Source organism: Rhinatrema bivittatum, chromosome 10 (assembly GCF_901001135.1).
Source record: "Rhinatrema bivittatum chromosome 10, aRhiBiv1.1, whole genome shotgun sequence".
NCBI lineage: Eukaryota > Metazoa > Chordata > Amphibia > Gymnophiona > Rhinatrematidae > Rhinatrema > Rhinatrema bivittatum.
In genome coordinates this window covers 74,406,413-74,427,397 of record NC_042624.1, presented here as the reverse complement: position 1 = coordinate 74,427,397, position 20,985 = coordinate 74,406,413, and the positions used below count along the sequence as shown (strand labels likewise).

At 42.4% G+C, this 20,985-nt stretch overlaps 1 protein-coding gene across 5 annotated transcripts in view; it reads right to left on the bottom strand.

Annotated features, from left to right (window-relative positions):
• The window catches only part of PRKAB2 (protein kinase AMP-activated non-catalytic subunit beta 2), a 47,963-nt gene that overhangs the window by 10,458 nt on the left and 16,520 nt on the right, over window positions 1-20,985 (bottom strand). For all 5 annotated transcript variants that reach the window (XM_029618799.1, XM_029618797.1, XM_029618798.1 and 2 more), the window contains exons 4-5: window positions 9,188-9,281; window positions 4,938-5,055 (exon numbers count right to left, since the gene is read on the bottom strand). In XM_029618799.1, the coding sequence (XP_029474659.1) occupies window positions 4,938-5,055; window positions 9,188-9,281 (212 nt within the window). The remainder of the gene's footprint in view (window positions 1-4,937; window positions 5,056-9,187; window positions 9,282-20,985) is intronic.

Below are 20,985 nucleotides of genomic sequence, written 5' to 3'. Positions count from 1 at the left end.
CCCATAGAGATAAAATGAGAGGAAACCTCCAGGACACAGGTCCCCTAAAGACGACAATTCTGACACACAACTAGGCCTGGGTTGGAAGGGAGTTAAAAATCCCATAAAACTCATTAAAAAAAACAAAACAAAACACTGAGCGTGTAACAAACTATAATCTCTAACATGCCAGGGAAAGAGTCGAGCAGTTTAAGAGTGGCATTCGCCTTCCCCCAGGACCCATAAGCCCATCTACAAAAAAAAGGCAACAATAAGCTACCCTGGGAAAGCATTGTCTTCAGCAACTGAAAAAGTAAAATTATTATTAATTAGTAAAAAAAAAAAACCAACCCAACAAAAAACAGTCATTAAAAAAAAAAGGAGAAAATTCTCTGAAGACAATGACAGAGCAGGTATGGCAATCAAAAGCCTTATGCAATGAGATTTCTGGCTTAAATGTGGATGTCAGAGAGGAGAGCACAGACAAGGAAATGTGATAGATCATGAGACTCAAAGCAGATAAATTCAGGGATAATGTTAGGAAATATTTCTTACAAGAAAAAGTCCAATGTCCAAAAAAGTGTAAGAGTCCAAACAAATCTTATAAAAAATGCACTTAGGTATTCAATTCAAAATTCTCAAGGCACAGAAAGCGTACTTATCTTTACTTCTTGAGGACCATCATAACACTGAGAGGTTTACTTAGTTAGCATAACGTTTCTACTGCTTAACCGGTCATGAATAATCATCGGTCCCCATGAGTCATTTATGTACTCTCCATTGAATGTACATTTTTTGCTTTTTTTGAAATGCTCATAAAAAGTGAATACTTCCCAATCATGAGCTTGCTATCAATGTTATGCTCACTTATGCTTCAGGATTCGTATCACGTTTCGAGGTCACTGCTTCAGGGGCTTAATCAGCATTCAAAATGCCAGCCTGGGCTCTTGTCAGCTTGATAGGATCCCCATCTGAAAACGGCAGCAGCTCACAAACGCAGGTAGCTTCTTCCTCACGCAGTAGGCGTGAACGTAACATTGACGGCGAGCACATGATTGGGAAGGATTAACTTTTCATGAGGGTCCTCAGGAACTAAAGATAAGTAAAAGCTTTCTGTGCCTCAAGAATTTTGAATTATATTTTTTATAAGAAAATATTTTTTCACAGAAGAGGTGGTGGATGCTTGGAGCTGCCTGTTACAGGAGATGCTGAAGGCAAAAGGATCCCTAGGTGCAAAAGAGAAGACAGAGATCAGATGAGGTGGATGGCCCTGCAGCAGGAGTTAAAGCAGGCATCTATCTGCTCCCATCTGCTTTTTCTATGCCAGAATGTGCGCTATGCTCAGGAGATTTCAAACTGCATCCATTGCACAAAATCAAACTGTAAAGCAGAATACTAAGACTGAGGAAATGTGGAGCATCAGATATTTAAACTTGAGATAAAGGTGAGATGTGGCGGAGAAACTCCACGGAAAGTGAGTGTTATCGCAGTACGAACAAGAAGTGATTGGTCTTTAGCAAATATTCCTTTCAAGGACCTGCCAAAGTACATGGGAGAGAATGCAAATATAAAGCAGGCTGAAAAAACACCACCCTGAAGAATTTAGGCCTAGTCATCTGCGCAATCAAAAACAGGTGCCTGGATCAAACTGAAAAGGGTAAGATGGGAAAAGTCGGCTTCATGCACTCCTTGGGCCCCCGCTGTGTCAGAAGGTTAAGGATCTGCTGTCCTCAAGCCGGAAAATAAGAGCCTGCGATCGTAGGGCAAGATAAACCCGACTTTGAAGGGAAACTATCAGACCAGGCAGCCTTAAGGAAAAGCAATAAAACCAATGGTCCTAAAAGTGAAGCGTAGACATGTGGATGATAGAAATGAGAAACAACTGCTGTGCAAACCCACGGGTCCATGGCCGGGGATCTGGCCAGTCCTTCAGTGACAGACTATACTCGCCAATCACTCTGCCCCCACCTCATGCCACCCTGAATAATTTGTTTTGGCAAGGAAGGCAGCAGGATTACTTGGTGAGGGCATTTCTTTCCTGCTAAAGATGCTCACTGTCCTCCTGCACCTCTTCCTTCAGAACCAGCCAGATGCACTCCCCTCTCTCCATTTACTCCCTTGCCCCCAGTGCAGCCCCTTTCACTCTCCTTCCCATGGAGCTGCTGCCTCCTGGGCCCTGAGCAGGACTGAAGATGCTTCCTCCTTCTTCTGGGACCACCATGTTCTCCTGAGGCTCCGAGCAGAGCTAAAAGCGCCACCTGGGCCCAACTCGCAGCCAAAGATGACAACGCTTCCTGCTCCCAGGGCTGTCTCACCAGCTGAGAAAACCCACGCCAGCAAGCAAGTGGGCAATTGAATTTTCTAGACTTCTTACATATCTAGTACACAGAGAAAGCAGTTCCTTCCGTCGGAGGGGAGTCTGAAACTGTTTACTTCTTTCACAAAAGGAATATCAGAAATTTCCATTGCCCATGACGCTACCTTCTTTCATTTCTTCAGGCTGGTTTTCTGCTCTGCTTGGTGTAGCTGAGGGGGGTGAGGGTTTCAAGAAATATCAAATAACTTCTCTATAATGATTAAAGTTTGCAGCCAACTCAACCCCAGCCCTGACGTTTGATGTACCTATAGTTTTTGAAAAAGTGAAAATTGGATTTCAGCTTCTGATGCATCACCCTTCAAAAGCCCCCAATGCAAACTGGTTAAACATCCTCTTAACATTAAAAATATATATATATATTTTCTTTTCATTCTAATCCTGTTAGTGTCTGTACTTGTACTATTACCATGTAAACTTTCAACTTTAGATCTGGTTTAAAACATAGGTTAGAATTTATATAAATGTAATCCTCCAGACTTCCACCCAAATCACACGGGTGACAGCTCAAGCTTTATCCCAGGGAGGTGCCAGTGCTATGAAGGTAGCCTCCCCAGAGCAATCGCCGTCCCAGGGTGGAGGGAATACACGGATGGAAAAATATTCCAAAAACCAGTGTGCCAGCCCAAAAGTTTAGAAGCCAGGAGACAAAGAATCTCTCTCTTATAATCTCCTCAATTTCCCTCTCATTTGCCTATTGGTTTGTCTTTTACTGTCTTTCTTTGCTATCCTTCCTTCCGCCCCCTCCCCCTGCAATGTCTCCATCTCTTGGGTGGCCCAGCAGGAGGGGGGCTGCTCCTTCTTTCCAGGGGGCATGCGGCTACCTTGAGTCACAAAGCCGTAGCAGCAGCAGCTCCCTGGTCTGCTACCTCCCCCACGCTTGCTGCACAGCTTACAACTGGAATGTGCCACGCCTGCAATTCCTCGACACTAATCTATTCCCCACACCACTCATCGCCTGTGAACTTTGCAAACTCCAAAAGCCAGACTCCCCCCTCCAACTCACACAAAGGTTTGGTTCACCTGCTTCTCGCCATATCCCAATTGCAGTGGAGGAACGCAAGCAGACACCCACACAAACCCTCCAGTACGATCTGATAAGCCTCTGGTCTTTTACAGAACTGAAGCTAGCAAGAGGCATCACAAAAGGGCTGGGTAAATAACACGTTAAACATTAAAATAAAACAAGTCCATAAAGTTTAAAGTTACTTGAGGCAAACGGAGCTAATGCCTATAAAGTAGATGCCTTGCTCAGAAACTTATGTTCTGACCAGGGATAAACACAAGGCATGAGGCCTGCAGTCTGGAGATGGCAAAAGGAGGCCATTCCAGACCTCCTAGGGAATTACAGTGTAACTAATCCTCAGTTTGGCCAAGGGTGGCTCAGGGAAGGAAAGCCATTAAGTGCCTCAACTGCTATTCGATGAAAGTTCCCTAGATTGAGCTAAAAAGCAAGAAACATGTAAGGCACAGAACCAATGGGGGCACCCAGACCAAATCACCAGAAAGGCGGACAAAGCTGCAAAGAGATCTGAATGCACAGATTTAAAAAAAAAAAAAAAAAAAAAAAAAAGAGGCAATGATATCAAAGACTGATTTAAAAAGACAGTTGAGAGTTGAACCAATAACCGGCAATTTTTCAAACAAGCAAAGACATAAACCACTAAGGCAGATGCTAATGAGCTAATCTGGCACATAATAAACTATGTAAACCTGTTTGAATAAGGAAGCTAAAAGAATCTAGAAAGACAGGCCATGAGGGCTTGGGAATCCCATGATATCTATATCAGATGCAATAAGGTGATTAACAAAAAAGAAATGTGTTGAAACGCCCTAAAGCTAAAACAGGTTTAGATCCATGACTTCTGCTAACCCTGAGAGTACTAGATCTGAGAGCTTTTCCTTAAAATCTAGGAGCTAATCTGGATTCAGCATACACTGAGGACTTTTCAGAAGTGCACTACAGAAGGCAGAGCCTCTTTAGGGGAGTAATACAAGTCCAAGAGGTCAGAAGGCATTACAGGGAGAGCAGACACATTAGAAAACAAGAAGCAAGGCACTTTGAGTCGTCCAGGTATGCCCAGGAGTAAAATGCTAGGGCCACTACGGATCTTCGAAATAATCAACTATAGCAGGACTACAAACAAACAAAGATTGATAGGTGAGCTGCCCTCACCCAAGGGTTTCAAACCACTAGACCTGCCAAAACATAATGAGGAAAGCAAGTGATAAAAGCAGAGGGTGAGGAGGACGGAGGGACAGAGGTAATGACGAGAAGGAGAATGGCAGATGCAGAGAGAGAGAGAGAAAGATATCAGCAATGATGGAGCAGGGAAAAGTGCAGGCTGGAAGGGGAGAAGAAAGCGTGAGAGCAAAAAGGGGGAGTTTAGTGATCGAGCAGTCCAACTTCTTTCCAGGCCCAAATCCTGGAGGGTTGCTCTTTCTTTCCATGCATGTTAGATGTGCAGAGGGTGGTGAGACTCGATCCCATCCCCAGGAAATAATGCAGAATGAGCATGCCTTACAGAAGACGAACAGCCCCCACTGCCGGAAAACAAAACTCGCCCAGTGGAGCTAAGGTCACCTCTGGCAGTGTCCGAACTCTCCAAAGAATCCAGCTTCAGAGCATCAAACACTTCAAAGTCTGACTTCTTCACCTCTATCAGGTTGTTAATCGTGCCAAGCTGGCTGGTGACCACAGGCTGAAAGTGAAAGGAAATCATTACACACATAGCTCACAGCACAACAGAAGGACATGGTGAGACACACACTGCAAGAAGACCTGACTCCCATGGGAGCCTCCAGGTCAGCGCTTCATATATCTGACACGCCGTGCGATCCTGTCCCCCTCCCGCCTTCCAGCAGGCAGGAGGAAGGTGGCACTTCACGTCACATCAGCCTCCTCCACCTGGGTGGCTTCACTCAGGTTCGATGGCACTTGCTGGCACTGTGCGTTCAAACCTCGCCGTGAAGATGGCTGGCGAAGGCAGATGCAGGTAAGAGGGACCATACTCCTCCTGCTGCTGGCCAGAGGGAGGGCAGAGAAGACTGTGTGGGCAGGAGTAAAAGAGAGGAGTGGGTTACGGGGAGGGATGAAAGAGAATCGCACAGGCAGGGCTGGAGAAGGAGAACAGGGGTTGCAGGGTGATTGCTGGGAGGATGAAGAGAAAATTGTGTGGGGAAGGTGTGCACTATTATCTAAGCTATCATTTATTATGAAAATACAATGACATTGTGAAATTTGGTTCAGTGTGTCACAAGGATCAATTGAATGTGAAAGTGTGCCTGAAATAAAGGTTGAGAAGCACCACACACTAGTGCAGTTTGCTGTTCAGCCATCCCTACCAAAATTAGCTCTCTCATTATTATCATTGAATATCCTGTTTCTACCAATGGGACCATTGAGACGAAAAGATCATCTTGCTGGTGGCTAAAGAGGATCGGTAATTAATGCTTTGAGAAATTTTAGGGCTTAAAAAAGTTTGGGGGAGAGGTGAAATTCGGGTATATTCTTTGGTGTGTGTATGCCTGATATAAAAAAACAAGTCAAAGGTAGTTAATTCTAGTGTCCGTCTTTCCCTCCCTCCCACCCATAACTCATCCTTTGATTTCTAGGCAAGAGACACTTTCACATTAAAAATCAATCAGGCTTTTATCTAAAACACAGGATTGCCCCAGTCCCTATCAAGAGTTTAACTATCCCCTTGCAGGTAATTACCAGATTAATTATGATTACTCCAATAAATTTAAAGGACTCTAATGTATGCATTCCTACACTCTTAGCAAACTAAACTTAACTAAGAACTCAACAAAATTAAGATGAAAGCAGTGAGCCAGCAGCAGGAAGGGAACCTTCCAGTCTTTTACATCGAGTGTCACATATATGATTTTTTACCCGTCCATGAGAGGCGTATGTGTGCACTCGGTGCAAAAAGCTCCTGGCTCTCAGAAAATGAGTCCAATCTCTAAAGGCTAGAGTGGCAGACCTGGCAGAGCAGAGGCAGACAGAGAAGTATATACAGGAGACCTTTTGGGTCATAGTAGCCAGTCTGGCAGCCCTGGTGCTGCCTTGAAAGAGGAAAGTATCCTGGTCAGACAGCATCTCCCTCATGTAGCAGGAAGTGATCCTGTAGCAAGGAACTGCTCTCCAGGTACTGAGGACAAGTCTCCCAGGGCTACTGCCCAGGAGGGAAGGGTTAGGTCGGCCATCATGGTTGGTGATTTGATTATTAGGAATGTAGATAGCTGGATGACTGGTGGACGTGAGGATCACCTGGTAACTTGCCTACCTGGTGTGAAAGTGGCAGACCTCATGCATCAAGAGAGGGACCTTGGGGTGATAGTGTCTACCAATCTGAAGATGGCGAAGCAATGTGACAAGGTGACAGCTAAAGCCAGAAGAATGCTGGGCTGTATAGAGAGAGGAATAACCAGTAAGAAAAAGGAGGTGATAATCTCCTTGTTCAGATCCTTGGTGAGGTCACACCTGGAGTACTGTGTTCAGTTCTGGAGACCATATCTCAAAAGGGATAGAGACAGGATGGAGGGAGTCCAGAGAAGGGTGACCAAAATGGTATGGGGTCTCCATCAAATGACTTATGAGAGAATGAAGGATCTAAATATGTATACCCTGGAAGAGAGGAGATGCAGGGGAGATATGAGACAGATCTTCAAATACCTGAAAGATTTTAATGATGCACGAACTTCGAACTTTTCCGTTGGAAAGGAAACGGTAGAACTTGAGGGGGGACAACTCAAAACCAACGTCAGAAAATATTTCTTCACAGAGAGGGTGGTGGATGCCTGGAATGCCCTTCCAGAGGAGGTGGTGAAGACAAAAACAGTCAAAGAATTCAAAAGGGCATGGAAAAAACACTGTGGATCCCTAAAGGCTAGAGAACAGAAACGAAGAAAAGAGTGTATAAGGGTAACCCGCTTGGTGCAATAGTTACTACCCTTATCAGAAGCATGGGGATTACTACCCTCAACCAATCAGCCTTGATACTTTTGACGCAACTACAACATCACTCTCCACTTTGATGGCGGGGTCAAAAAAGGGGAATTGGATTCAGCAACCAAAACGGGCCCTGACTTTTACGGTCTGGGGGTACTGATATGCAGACATAAGGGAAAAAGCACAGGACTGCTTCTATGGCCAAGTCCAAATTTTTTATGGAAGGCTCCTCACCCAATAAAAATGTTGCAAGCATTAATATTTTATGGGTTTGACAGTTGCTTGGTTTTTGATTGTAAATATTTCTACCCTTATCATAAGGATTGGGGGTAACTGCACAGCCTACCCTTAAAAGAAACCTGGAATGACCTACACGGCAAGGTAGATATTACCATGAGAAGCTTGCTGGGCAGACTGGATGGACAATTTGGTTCTTTTCTGCCATCATTACTATGTTATTATGTTACTGTATATATCGTGCTGGGGTCTTGTATGTAAAGCAAACAAAGCAATTCTTCCATTCTGATCAACATTACTGAGGCATTTGTTGGAAAACTGTATTCAGTTCTGAGACTCACATTTCAAAGAGAACAAGGAAACTCTGGACAAAATCCAGAAAAAAGCAACAAAAAAGCTAAGAGATCTAAATCTTATGGCCTATAAGAATAGACTGTAGGAGCTGTGTTTATTTATCCTACTGAAAAGGAACTTGATTGCAGTATTCAAATACTTGACAGGAGGTCGTAAAGAAGATGGTAACCAGTAGTTCTCTACTTCAATGGCAGAAGAGTTTAGGTAAAGGGCTTTCATGTCAGCAAGACAGAGATAAGAAATGCCCCCTAATGTCTGCTCTAGCTGTAAAGCATGTATGGAACAAGTTATTTCAGGAGGTGGAGGAATCTCTGTCACTGGAGGCTTTTAAAAGCAGGGATGCTATACGTACACTACACCCTGGCTTGAAGCAGGGGAAGTGGATTAGATGACCTCCTGAGGTCGTTTTTAGCCCTGGAATTTTAGGAACTTATTAATACTGATCTATGTTTTTTTCCATAGGTAAATTGTATGTCAGAAAAACGCCCACTTTGCATGCTCCAGGATCAACAACGCGCATGCATTTACCTGCAATATAGTGGAGGCAATCCCGGGGTGGGGTTAGGTCACAGGAGACAATAATTCGTGGTTTGGGATTTTCCAAACTATGCCCATTATTTTGGTCAGGAAAAAAACATCTGCAGAAAATGGAGGCGCACATCTCTGCGGATCCTCGTCCGTGGGGCGATTTTCAAAGTAAAAGTCCGCGTGGACTTTGAATTTGGTGCAAAGACCACGGGTAAAAAGTCCTCGTGGAGTTTGCAGCCATGAGGGCAGTTTGAGACTTGCTCTCTTACCACGCTGGCTCTCATTCTCTTCCTCTTCTTGATCGAGGCTGCCCATCAATTAGGAGGTAAATAATCTATGCTCTCTTTCATTGTTCTGCTTTCCCCTCTCCAAACTCTGCCACTCTTCTCTTCTCACACCTTAGAATCTCTTCTCACCCGCTCCTTACTCCCCCATCTGTCAGGCTGCCAATCCCTGCTGTCGGGCCTTGCCTCCTCTTGTCTCGCTTTCTTCATCGGGTTACCCTTGTGGCTCTGCAACAAGCTTCTTCTCTGCCTATGCTCTGCCGCGGCCTCACCATTAACCAGTCCCAAACCCAACTGCTGTCGTGCTGGATGTCCAAGCTCACGCTGACTCTTAACTGCAAAACCGTAAAACCTCTTTGATACGCAGCACGGCAAAAGCAAAGAAATGTTACACAAACACAGACATGCCATCTGGAATCCAGGCTGCGCGTGCCATACTAGCAGCCTTGGCACGTTTTCTGCACCCGCCATATTTACCTCTGATGGGTCATGCACCCATTGCCCATCCACAAAAAACTTGTACTGGTGTTCACCTTCCGGGAGATCAAGGACAGCAACAAAATCATTATGACTGGAGTGGAGATCCACCAGGGAGAGAGAGAGAAAGAGGAAGAAAAAGGGAGAGAGAAAAAGAAAAAAAAGAGGAGGACGAGATTACCAACTTTCACTCATTTTTGCGATAAAACATTTGCAAAACATCTTGCTGTGGCCCACTGAATACACACTGGCTGCTGCCTGATCTGGCACCCTTTCTTCCTTGTTTCTTGTTCAAGATCACTCCCTAAGCAGGGATGGAGCTAGCATTTTGGGTCAGAATGGGTGAGCGAGCACCAATGCTTTAATAAGAAGGCAAGGCCATTGCACTCATTCCCCCCCCCCCCCCAATCTCCCTAAAAATTATTCTCTCTCCAGCCTTCTGTCAGTCTCCTTTCACATTTTCCCTCCCTTGCTCATTCCCTCTTCTGCTCTGTTTCCTTCCTTCAGTGCCCTTCTCTCTCATCGCATGGTGATGTGTGTTTATTATTGTACTATTTTTTGTTCTTTGTAAGTGACTTTGGGTTGTATTTATATGGGTAACTTTAGTCAGTACTTTTCCCTCAGATAAATGCTGTTGAATATTAGGCTCAATGAATATCACCCTCTCCGTTTCTTTACCTTCTTTGCTTTTCATATTATACTGAGCCAGAAGCCATCACAAAATCCAGATACAGACTGTACATATCCTGTTTCCCATACCCAAGGCTAGAGAAACTGACGAGGCTGCTCATGAGCCCTTGTTAATTGTTGCAAGTTCTCCCCTGAACTTCAGGAGAATTAAACGCCTCTTCCCAAACAATGGCCTCTAGCATCTTTCCGGGAATGGGCCCGGTTTACTGGTCCAGTTACCCTTCTTATAAACAGGTGCCACGTGTGCTTTATGCCAGGTCCCTGTCACGTTGTCTGAACTAACAGAGTCCCTAGGGGTCTTGCTGAGCTCTTATAAAGCCCTCCTGGACCCTGACTAGCGCTGATGGAAACACTTAACCCCTCTTTAGAAAAGCTTATTATGCCTCAAAGTGTCCTTTACCAAATGGCCTCATGTACTGGGGCTATGACTTTTCCTTTCTCAGTAAAGATGCACCAAGTTGTTTAGTATTTACTATGTTTTCTCCTCATTTCCTGGGATGATTCATCATCTTTAAAGGTGCCTAGAGTAACCCTAGTAAGATTTCTCTCATTTCAGTACTGGAATATACACTGAATGGGTTAGCGCCTTCTGCCACAACACAGGAAAGGGACTCGAGAAGGAAGGCCAACAAAGCTGGCATGGATGCTGAAAGGCAGGCCGCAGCCCTGAAGGCCAAGCAAGCAGTGGGTACTAAAAGAGTTTTGTTCAAGGGAGAAGGAAACGACACTGCCACTGCACAGCTCCCACAGACAGACAAAGGATTGGATGCACTTCTGAGCCTTGCACGTCAAGAAGAACATCAAAGAACCAAAGAAGGTGCAGAGAAAAGCAATTCAATTAATTACATGGAAAAAACTGATGCCTGTCCAGGAGAGGCTCCCCAAATTAGGTCTCTTTGCTTGGATAAAGATGGATTAAAGAAATTATTATACTGTATAAATACATTAAGAGGGCAGTCCCAGTGCAGGGTTAGGTCAGGGAGGCCACTATGCACATATTCATGACCCTTCCAAATTACACACATTGTTTTGGTCAGAAAAAAAAAATTGTTAACCTGCAGAAGGAGCAGGTGCAGATCTCTGTGGCTTGTTTTCTCCCAGGACAGGGAGCTTGCAAGCGTACGTCCGGTGCAAAATCCAAAGGTAAAAAGGTCCTCACGGCCTCTGCACTTGCCCACACAGGTTGGAGAATTGCTCCCAGAAGGGCTGAACAAGGAGGTTACAGAGGATCTATTTAACCCAAGAGCAGCTAAAGAAAACAGAGACCATCCCAGATCCCTCAAGCTTCCAGCTCTTCCTCTGCACTGCCACCAGAGGAAGCTGTCCTGCATCCGTCTACAGGACACGCCGAAGAGGCGCAAGGACGCGTTTCTGGAGGACATCGGGATCAGGGAAGAATGAGGAAGCCAACCCTTCTCACAAGAGCCAAAACCAGCTGTGAAAAAACCCGTTTCTTAGTGCCTTGCTCTTTGCTTCCCCCCTAGCTGACTGGCGCAGGCGCCTCAAGGAGGATGGACACTATGGACCGTGCTCTCCCTTCAACTTCATCTACTCTCTTACCAGGTGGTAGCCACCAAGGTCCTCCTAATGAAGCCCAATGCCGCCACCTCTTCTGTCCTCTTGTTCTTCAGGAAACGAGTACAAAGTTACCACGGTTTGTTTATTCCGGCAGGCAGGCAGGCAGGCACTGCACTCCAGCGGGGCTCAGCACTAGCAATTCTCTCTCTCACCCAAGGGCTTCTTGAATCTTTTCCCAGGAAGCAGAGTGACGCTGTGTCTGCACACGGCTTTCTAACCTGAGCGTACAAGTCTTAGCCACCTTATTAAAAACCCCTGCATGGCACAGCGGTACTGGGTCACCTTCTTTTAGTTCAGTTCCGTGAACTGATTTTCTGCATCGGAATATTTTCTTTGCAAAGAATGAAACCATTTCCTTCCCTTTTCTTGTTCTGCTCTTGTCATTATATCTCTTTTCTGCACGTCTGCTCCTTGACCCTTTATCTTCTATTTTTCCTCCATCCCTTCAATCCTTTAGCGGTCCCCCTCCTCTTCTGTATTCCAACCTGTCCCTCCTTCTCTTCTTCCTCACAGCCCAACCTCTCATACAACTCCCCTTGCCCTGTCTTCTTCTCCTCCCCAGCGCTACCCATTCTCACTCTCCCATGCAAGCCTCTCCCCTTTTTCTCCCCACAGCGCTGACTTTTTCTCTCTTCTCTCCCCCTTCCCCTCCTGAGTGCCCTCCCTCCTCTCTCCTGCACTTGCCGGCTTCCCCTGTTCCCGTCCCCCTCCCTTTCCATGACTTCTATCTGTCGCACTTCCTGTTTGGGTCACTCCATGGACAAGGAGTGGGCAGGGGGATGGGGGTGGATGTTTTTCCGCTTGATATCTGACCCTTTGTGAACTGTGAGTATTAAACTTAGATCTATGGGATATGTTAGGGACACAGACGTTAATTGTTCTAACAGAAGCTAGGTGTATTGTTTTAATTGGTTATTATATTGCTTTAGGTGTAATTTTTTTTTTTTTTTTTTTTAAATAAGGTAAGATTAAATTGGAACTGGAGTTGTCAAATGGGAAGGGAGGAAAGACATCAACAATTTGGACCTGTGATAACAGGGAATGGTAAACCTGAGGGTATGCAGAGGTGGTCAGTGGGAAAGAAATGTAAGTGTGCTCCTTGCATATAATTTATCCAGAGAGGAACAAAACTGAAGAACAAAATTTTGAGAAAACAAAGCAGGACCTCAAGATTAAACATGGGGCACACTAATGGCCATTCTGTAAGAAGAAAAAGGTTACTAATTATGAATTTAATCCAGGAAAAGAAATGTTAGATGTGTATTTGCGACTGAGTTTTGGCATAAAGATGAAGATATTATGCTGCTGAGTGAAATGTGTCTGCCAGGGTACACTGCTTAACACTTCTATATCACCACCTGACGTGCACAACACTGTATACACATAACAGGGAATCGGGGGAGGGGGATAAAAAAGGAGGAGGGGTATTAGTAATATTTAGGTCTTCCTTGCAAATTAGTAAGCATCAGGTAAGTTTAATTAAAGGGTCGAAGGTATTTATCAAAAATAATGCAATGGACATTAGTATATAGGACCACCGGGAAAATGAGTTCAAGATCTAGTGAGGTTAATGGAGATACTAATCCAGTTGCATCTAACTTAGGGACTTTACCTAACAAACTGATAATCACAAAATGATCTATGCCCGTGAGATTGCGGAGATAATGTCAGCATGTGGAATGATTCAGCTGATTAAGGAGCCAATGTGTCAGATTTAGTATTCTGACCAAGGTAAGTATAAGTATCAGCCAGAGTGGTTGAGCTTTACGGACAGGTCAATATGTAATATTATTTACTGTAGTACAACAGCTACCTCCAGATGGGGGGGGGGGGGGGGGCACAATTATGAGATATGTAAGAGCCATAGTAGACCCAAATAATTTAGAGGAATTAGGCACAAAATTTTGTGAAAAAATAAACTTGACATTGATAGCCTGGTAGCACATTGGGATCATACTCTTTCTGAAACATATAAAACAAATTGCACCAGAAAAGCTCATGTGGGTACATGAAAACAAAAAGAGTACAGTAGAATTAATACAAGAAAGCCAATAACTTAGAAGGGCAGAAAGAAGATGGCGCAGAATAAAGCAACATGATGCCAAAGAGCATTATTTAAAATTACTGAAGGATGCGTGCAAAGAATAAGGAAAGACTATTATCTGGAGCAGATTAGGATAGCCCTAAACCAATCTAAGGAACTGTTTTTTTAGAGTGAAAAATCACTATCAGCAGGTGCAATAGAAATCCCTGACTGCAAAAAGATGGCAAATTACTTCCAGAATAAAGTTGAAAAACTACAGGTATCAATTCAAGAACCGAGATCTAAAACAAACGTGGTTCAATCGAAGTATTTAGCTAGTGATAGGTGGAAATGCATCCCTGCATAAGGGGCATTTGCCAGGATCGCTAAAAATAACAATTAGGGCAGTGCAAAAAACATCGCATTGATAGGGATGCATGTAACAAACTGTTAGAGATGGCTGTATCAAACTATTATCCCATTTCAAATCTTCCCACAATCAGTAATCTGATCATTATCATAGATGACTGACCTCCCAATATCTCTAAGTTTTAAAATTTGATAGGGGAAACTTGCTATTTTAACTGCCACGCTAACAATTTGCTAGGTTTACTACCTTCTTCGAGGTACTCTTGATGAGTGAGATCTAATGCTAACAATGTTCTTAGGTTTATTACCTTCCTCAAGGTATACTTGATGAGTGAGATCTAACGCTAACAATTTGCTAGGTTTATTACCTTCCTCGAGGTACTCTTGATGAGTGAGATCTAACACTAACAATTTGCTATGTTTATTACCTTCCTCGAGGTACTCTTGATGAGTGAGCTCTAATGCTAACAATTTGCTAGGTTTATTACTTTCCTCGAGTTACTCTTGATAAGTGAGATCTAATGCTAACAATTTGCTAGGTTTATTACCTTGAGGTACTCTTGATGAGTGAGATCTAACGCTAACAATTTGCTAGGATTATTACCTTCCCCGAGGTACTCTTGAAGAGTGAGATCTAATGCTAACAATTTGCTAGATTTATTACCTTCCTCGAGGTACTCTTGATGAGTGAGATCTAGCGCTAACAATTTGCTAGCTCTATTACCTTCCTCCAGGTACTCTTGATGAGTGAGATCTAATGCTAACAATTTGCTAGATTTATTACCTTCCTCGAGGTACTCTTGATGAGTGAGATCTAATGCTAACAATTTGCTAGGTTTATTACCTTGAGATACTCTTGATGAGTGAGATCTAACGCTAACAATTTGCTAGGTTTATTACCTTCCTCGAGGTACTCTTGATGAGTGAGATCTAATGCTAACAATTTGCTAGGTTTATTACCTTCCTCGAGGTACTCCTGATGAGTGAGATCTAGTTTATACTGTATTTTCTCACATGAGATAGCATTCAGATTACTCCTTTTCTCATCCAACTCCTTTAAAATTTCATTACCTCCCTTCAATTTATGGCTATATTCAAACTTGCTAATTAGAGATATTAAATCTGATTTCTCTTTTTGCTTTCATCTTCTCACAGCTCCTGCCTTAGAAATCCGCTTTCCCTGCAGGGCAGCTTTTAAGCAATCCCAAAAAGTCTGATCCGACACTTCACCATTATCATTAAGCTGAAAATATTCTTTAATATCTTCCCTTAGATCCACACAGATTTATCGCACAATAAGGAGTCATTCAATCTCCAGAATTTTTGTACAACTTCTTTTAGTAAAAGATCTACATACCCTGAAGATTGGTGCATAGTCAGACCATGTAATCAGCCTTATTCCTGTAATATTGCGTCCCTGAATGGATAAATTGTTCATCATAAGTAAATCTATTCTTGAGTATGATTAATGTGCCCTGGAATAAAATTTATAGTCCTTCACAGAAGGGTTCATCAACCTCCAAACATCATGCAATTCCCAGGAATCAATGAGAAGTTTTAATTTTGTCCTCTGTGTTTTAACCCATCCCCATAAAAAGGGTGATTATCTTTGTTGGGATGAAGAGATATTAAAAACCTCTCCTAGTATCACATGACCCTCAACCACATCACTTAACTGCTGTCCAAGCCTCACAAAAAACTCCCCCTGTTCTGTATGCGGGGTGTAGATATTAATCAATGTGATTATTAAATTCCCTATCTTGAATTTTAATGTTATATAACTTCCCTCCTTGTCTTTCCTACAAACCAGAATCTCAGCACAAAGTTCTTTAGAAAGCAAAATATCCACACCGCCCCGCTTCCTGTGCACTGTATTAGAAGGCAAGAATATATTTGGGAAGTAATTACTCCTAAGTAAATGTTCAACCTTCCGCTAGAAATGTTGTCTCTTGCATTAAAAAAATCAAAGCCTGTCTAGCTCGTGCCTCCTTAAATAAGAGTTGTCTCTTTCTAGGTAAACTGAGATCCTTAACGTTTAAAGAAACCACAGTGATATCAGCCATTATTGAAAGAACAGACCCAAATCTGCACAAAAACCCAGTATACCCCCTTATTAGAAATATCTATTATTATCCCACAACTTACCCAGAATCCGAGCCCTCTTCCTCCCTTTCTCCTATCAACAACCCCAACTCCTTCAACAATGAAGCGTGTGAACTCATCACCATCACACTTCCCACCGGGTATGACGCCTCCAGAGAAGGCCTTCTGATCCTGTTAATCAACCACCTGAAGTAGTTATTCAAGTATAAGAGGATAAACAAATCTAAAAATAAATATAGACCCATATAAGATCCTTACTCTTAAACCTGAGAGCCCTAAAGCATGAACAATACATGGAATTAATAATTAGCAATGACTATCAGTCTTCAACATCAATATCTCTTCCGCCAATCATAGAGGCATATGACCCAATATTCACGACCCTGAATCACTTGCTGGCAAGTCTCCATCAGTTTCTCCGCAATCTCTTCCCTCCTTTGCCAATTCTCTGCCATCATGGTATTTCCGGTCATGGAACCGCTTTCTCATTGCAAAACCTTTCTTTTGCAGAATCTTCGCTGCCTCTTCCAACGAGCATGCCTGCAAAGTCTGGCCATTGATAGTGAAAGAAATTCCAAATGAATATCTGATGTTTTCAGCTCTTAAAGTGTAATTGATTTCATAGATGTACGTCAGTGAAGTGTGATAGTAGATGATAATGCAAAAAGCATGAGGTATGATAGAGCTCAAACCTCTTGCTTTTTGCTTTATCATATCCTTAATTGCAAAATCATGTAGACAGGCTATAATGACTCTGGGCTTATTGCGGATTGCCCTCCCCAGGACTCAATGTGCCCGATCCACCTTCATTCAATCTGCTCAGATCCATGGGAATCGGACATAAGTAGGACACCACATGGGGGAGTGCAGAATGGGACCTGCGTGATTGGAGGACCTCGAGACCAGCTATTGCCTTTCGTGTGCTGAGAGAGAGAGAGAGAGAGAGAGAGAGATCTTGTTCCTGGTTGAGGGAGAGGAAAAGGCCTGGCACTGGAGATGGTCCCATGTGATGTCATCAGCAGGAACCCCGGAACACCTTAAAAGTAAGGGCCCTGTGGCGTGCAGCCGCCGGCCCACAGCAAAAGGGGCGCGCTCCTGGGTAAAAAAAAAAAAAATGGGATGGAAAAGAAAATCAAAGACTTTGACTTCCTCTCTGGTTCCTCCTCGTCAACAAAACATGGACCAATGGACACTCATTTAATACATGTGGGTGAGTCTTATTATTTATTTTTATTTATTTTTAATTTTTATATACCGAAGTTCTTGTGGGAATTACAAATCACTCCGGTTTACATAAAACGATGAACTGCCCAACAGCGGAAGGGGGCTTTACATATAACTGTAGAACATAAGGAACAATAAAACCGGATGTCAATTTAACATAGTAATAATAAATATAATATAATATGTACATACAATTTAACTATTTAACGTAGTAGTGATGACCTGTCAAATCTACCATATAGATACAATAAGAATAATATATTGAACTTATGGACTCAAAAATTGATTGAGCAGTTGTGGAGTCCTGAAGGGACTGTATGGAAGGAAACTCCCCCTTTGGGGTATCCTTAAGTCCCAGGTCCACACAATCCCCCTTAGAATCTGCTATAGAACAACTTATTAGTAAGTCTGATGTAGCAAATGTTCCTATAAATTCTTCTTCCTCAGCAATCCCAACCCCCTTGAGAAATAGGAATGCTGGAGAGGGGAATATTCAGATGAGACATACATTTTTGGGGGAACTGGGAACAAAGAGTAATCTTATGGTTCCATGCCCTTCGATAATTCCTGAATTAAGTGATGAAGTGGAGGGAAGTATTGTAGAACCAGAGAATGTTACATTACTAGATGTTTGGAGATTGATTGCTAAAACTGATAATAAGCTGACTAGGTCAGTATCTCAGATACATACCTTCTCAGCAGAAACTAGAGCTAAGTTTGATGATCAAGATGTTAAGAATTAAAAATGTAGAGCTTTCTGTTGCCATGTTGAACTTGCAAGTAAATACATTATAGGCTACTGGTTCATCATTTATTAAGGATAATTTGATTCTTCACAATCAGATAGAAACTTTGGAAAATGAAATAAGATCGTTTAATTTACGTCTATTGAATTTTCCTATGTCTAGATTGCTTTCAGCTAGTGAACGTTTTACGAAGTATGCTAGTGAAGTATTATGTTTTGAACCTGAGAAAATCCCAGCTATATCTAAGATGTGTTATTTGCCAAAAAAAAGAGAACGGTCCATGCGCAGGAAGGGGGTATAGATATTTTGGAAAGTCCTGGGGTCTCTACCTTTTGGAGGACTCCATAGACAATATCCCAACTAGAGCTACTTTGTTAGTTTCTTTTTCTTTAAAGCAGGATAAAGATTTGTTCTTTTTGAAATATTTCCAAAGTAAAGAATTAGCATTTTGTGCACAAAAGATACAAGTCTTTCCAGATGTTTCATGTGCAATTCAAGCACATAGAAAACACTTTCTTTCTTTCAAGCAAATAGCTCTAGATTTGGGTGCCAGTTTTTTTCTTAAATTCCCTTGTAAGTGTTTGATAACATATCAGAATAATAAATTTGTTTTCCTAGATCCTTTGCAGCTGGATCGTTTTCTAAGGGATAAGTCTCAAAAGTAGCCTGTTATTTAAAGATAGGTAAGGGGTAGAAAGGTTGTATTAGAATATTATTGACACACAGCGGGTCTAGTTCCCCTATTCCCCCTTGACGTGGGCTGGATAACTGGTCAAATGCATATGATAATTTGGATTATTGTTATTTCCTGAATTCCTGGATTATTTCATTTGTATTTAAATGTTATAACTCAATAAATAATAAATTAAAGAAAAAAAAGTATGACACCACAAATATCTTTTAGAATCCATACATAATCAGAATATCCTTCTTCCTCCGGTATCCCTCTGACCCAAATATTATTTCTATGGGATCGATTTATCAGATCCTCCAATTTATTAGCAATCTCCTCATCAATTTCCTGAGCTGTTGCAGTTCTTTTACTTGCTGCATCATGCCATGAGCCTGCTCATCCGCTCTTTCTTCCAGCTCGAGCTCTCTCTGCCCCATCTCATCAACTTCCCAGGGAAAATTCTCCCACCGCGATTTGTGTTTCTGCCTTCACAGCAGCAATATCGCTCTTTAAATCCTGGAACCATGCCACAAACTCTGCTCTCGTTGGCCCCTCCTGACCACTCATAGTCTCAGTCATGCGTTCAGCTGCGGCCTTTTTTTTTTTTACCAAGCATTGTCCATTCCCTTCACTACCAGCCTCTTTGGATTGAGCTGGGGTGCCGGTGAAGGAGAAGCCTTTTAAATCAACTGTCTTCCTGCGATTCACCATGCTTAGAGATGCTGGATCGCTGCCTCTTTGGGTCTCAAACCAGGCTCAAGCAAATATACTAACCACTTTTATCACATAGCCATGCGGAGCGGCAAGATTAAGTGGCCATATCTATCGGATGACGTCAAGAGCAGCATTTTTTAAATTGAAAACAATAAGACCATTAAAAGATTTCAAATGCTGCTATTAGGACAGAAGTCCAGGCATTAAGCAAGCTGGATCACTATAGCTCACTACACTTAGGTTTACCGTAGGTGCTAATAAGGATGTTACAGTTGGTTCAAAATGCAACAGCAAAGATGGTAACAGGTATACGGAACGAATCACCCCAGAGTTACAAGAGTTACACTGCTTGCCAGTATTGCAGGGAGTCCAATTTAAGATATTAGCAATGATTCATAAGTCATGATATAGTGAAGTGCCAAATTGTTTCTCAACCGGTATTGTCCCCTGTATAGCACCCCCCGCAGTTGTATTCCCAGTCCCGAAAACTGTTGAGGTTCCTTCCCGAAAGAATACAAATTTCTGGGGGAAGGACTCTTATTATGGAACTCTATTCCGAATGAATTGAGACGTGAGGCCGACTATTAAGACCCTACTTTTCCCACCAGGCTTATGAGCACTGAGTAATACGTTTTATGCTACTGTGTGTTTTAGATGCGATTTTATGTGTACGCAAGTATAAGTATACTGTGAATGTAATGTAATCCGCTTTGATCAATAATAATTGGTTGAAGTGAAATATGTGTTTTATAAGTAAATAAATACTTTCAAGGTCAGACAGAGCCGTTGGTATCTTGTCCAACACCACAAGAATAGCAAGGAGGGATAGCAGCAATGAGCACTGGTCACATGTCTGTCTCGTATTTCGTATGTATTTCTGTTTATTTCAAATCTGTTAGTGAGTATCCCTTTCAGGTGTTTTCTACTTGTAACAATGCTGGTCCTATCCCCTCCCCTCCACTTCCATTATCCTTAAATCTTTTAGTCAATGGCTTCTTACTTGACTTATAAAATCCAGCGTACTTTTGTTCGCGCCTGGTGCGTGAACAAAAGTACGCAATCGCGTATTTTTTAAAGATCTACCCCTGAGTAAATAAGCAGAAGCTCCCAAACTTCCTTCTACACACAGCCTCCTCCCAGCCCCATCTATATCAATGGGGACCCTCAACTTCTGGTATTATCTGGCTCCCCTTTCCCTTCTCGTTACACTTGATATCTTTCTCTTCTTTCTTGCCATTTGTAATTGTTGAAATGATGTTTGGAAGGATTAAAGGATGGGGTCTGTGATCATAATCTACCCTGACTTTTATGCTCTTTTAATATATTTATTACTTTGACTGCCTATCATTAACTTTTAAATTTTTTATTTTTATCTGATATGTTTTATTTTACTTTATTTTTTATTATCTTATTAAGAAACTTGTATTTATTCCTTCTTTTATTCTCTTTGAAATGCAAATGTTTTTAAATGGATATTTGCTTCTAATTGTAAACCGATATGATGTGTACATGAATGTCAGTACATAAAAACTAATAAATAAATCTTGATACAACTCCATGCAGTCGCAGGATGCAAGCATGCAATATGAACAAGTCAGAGCTGCGCTGATCTCAGACCCCAAAGCGTTCATTCTGAAGGGGACTGCTCAAGATAGCAAGGTAAACAATTAAATGCTTC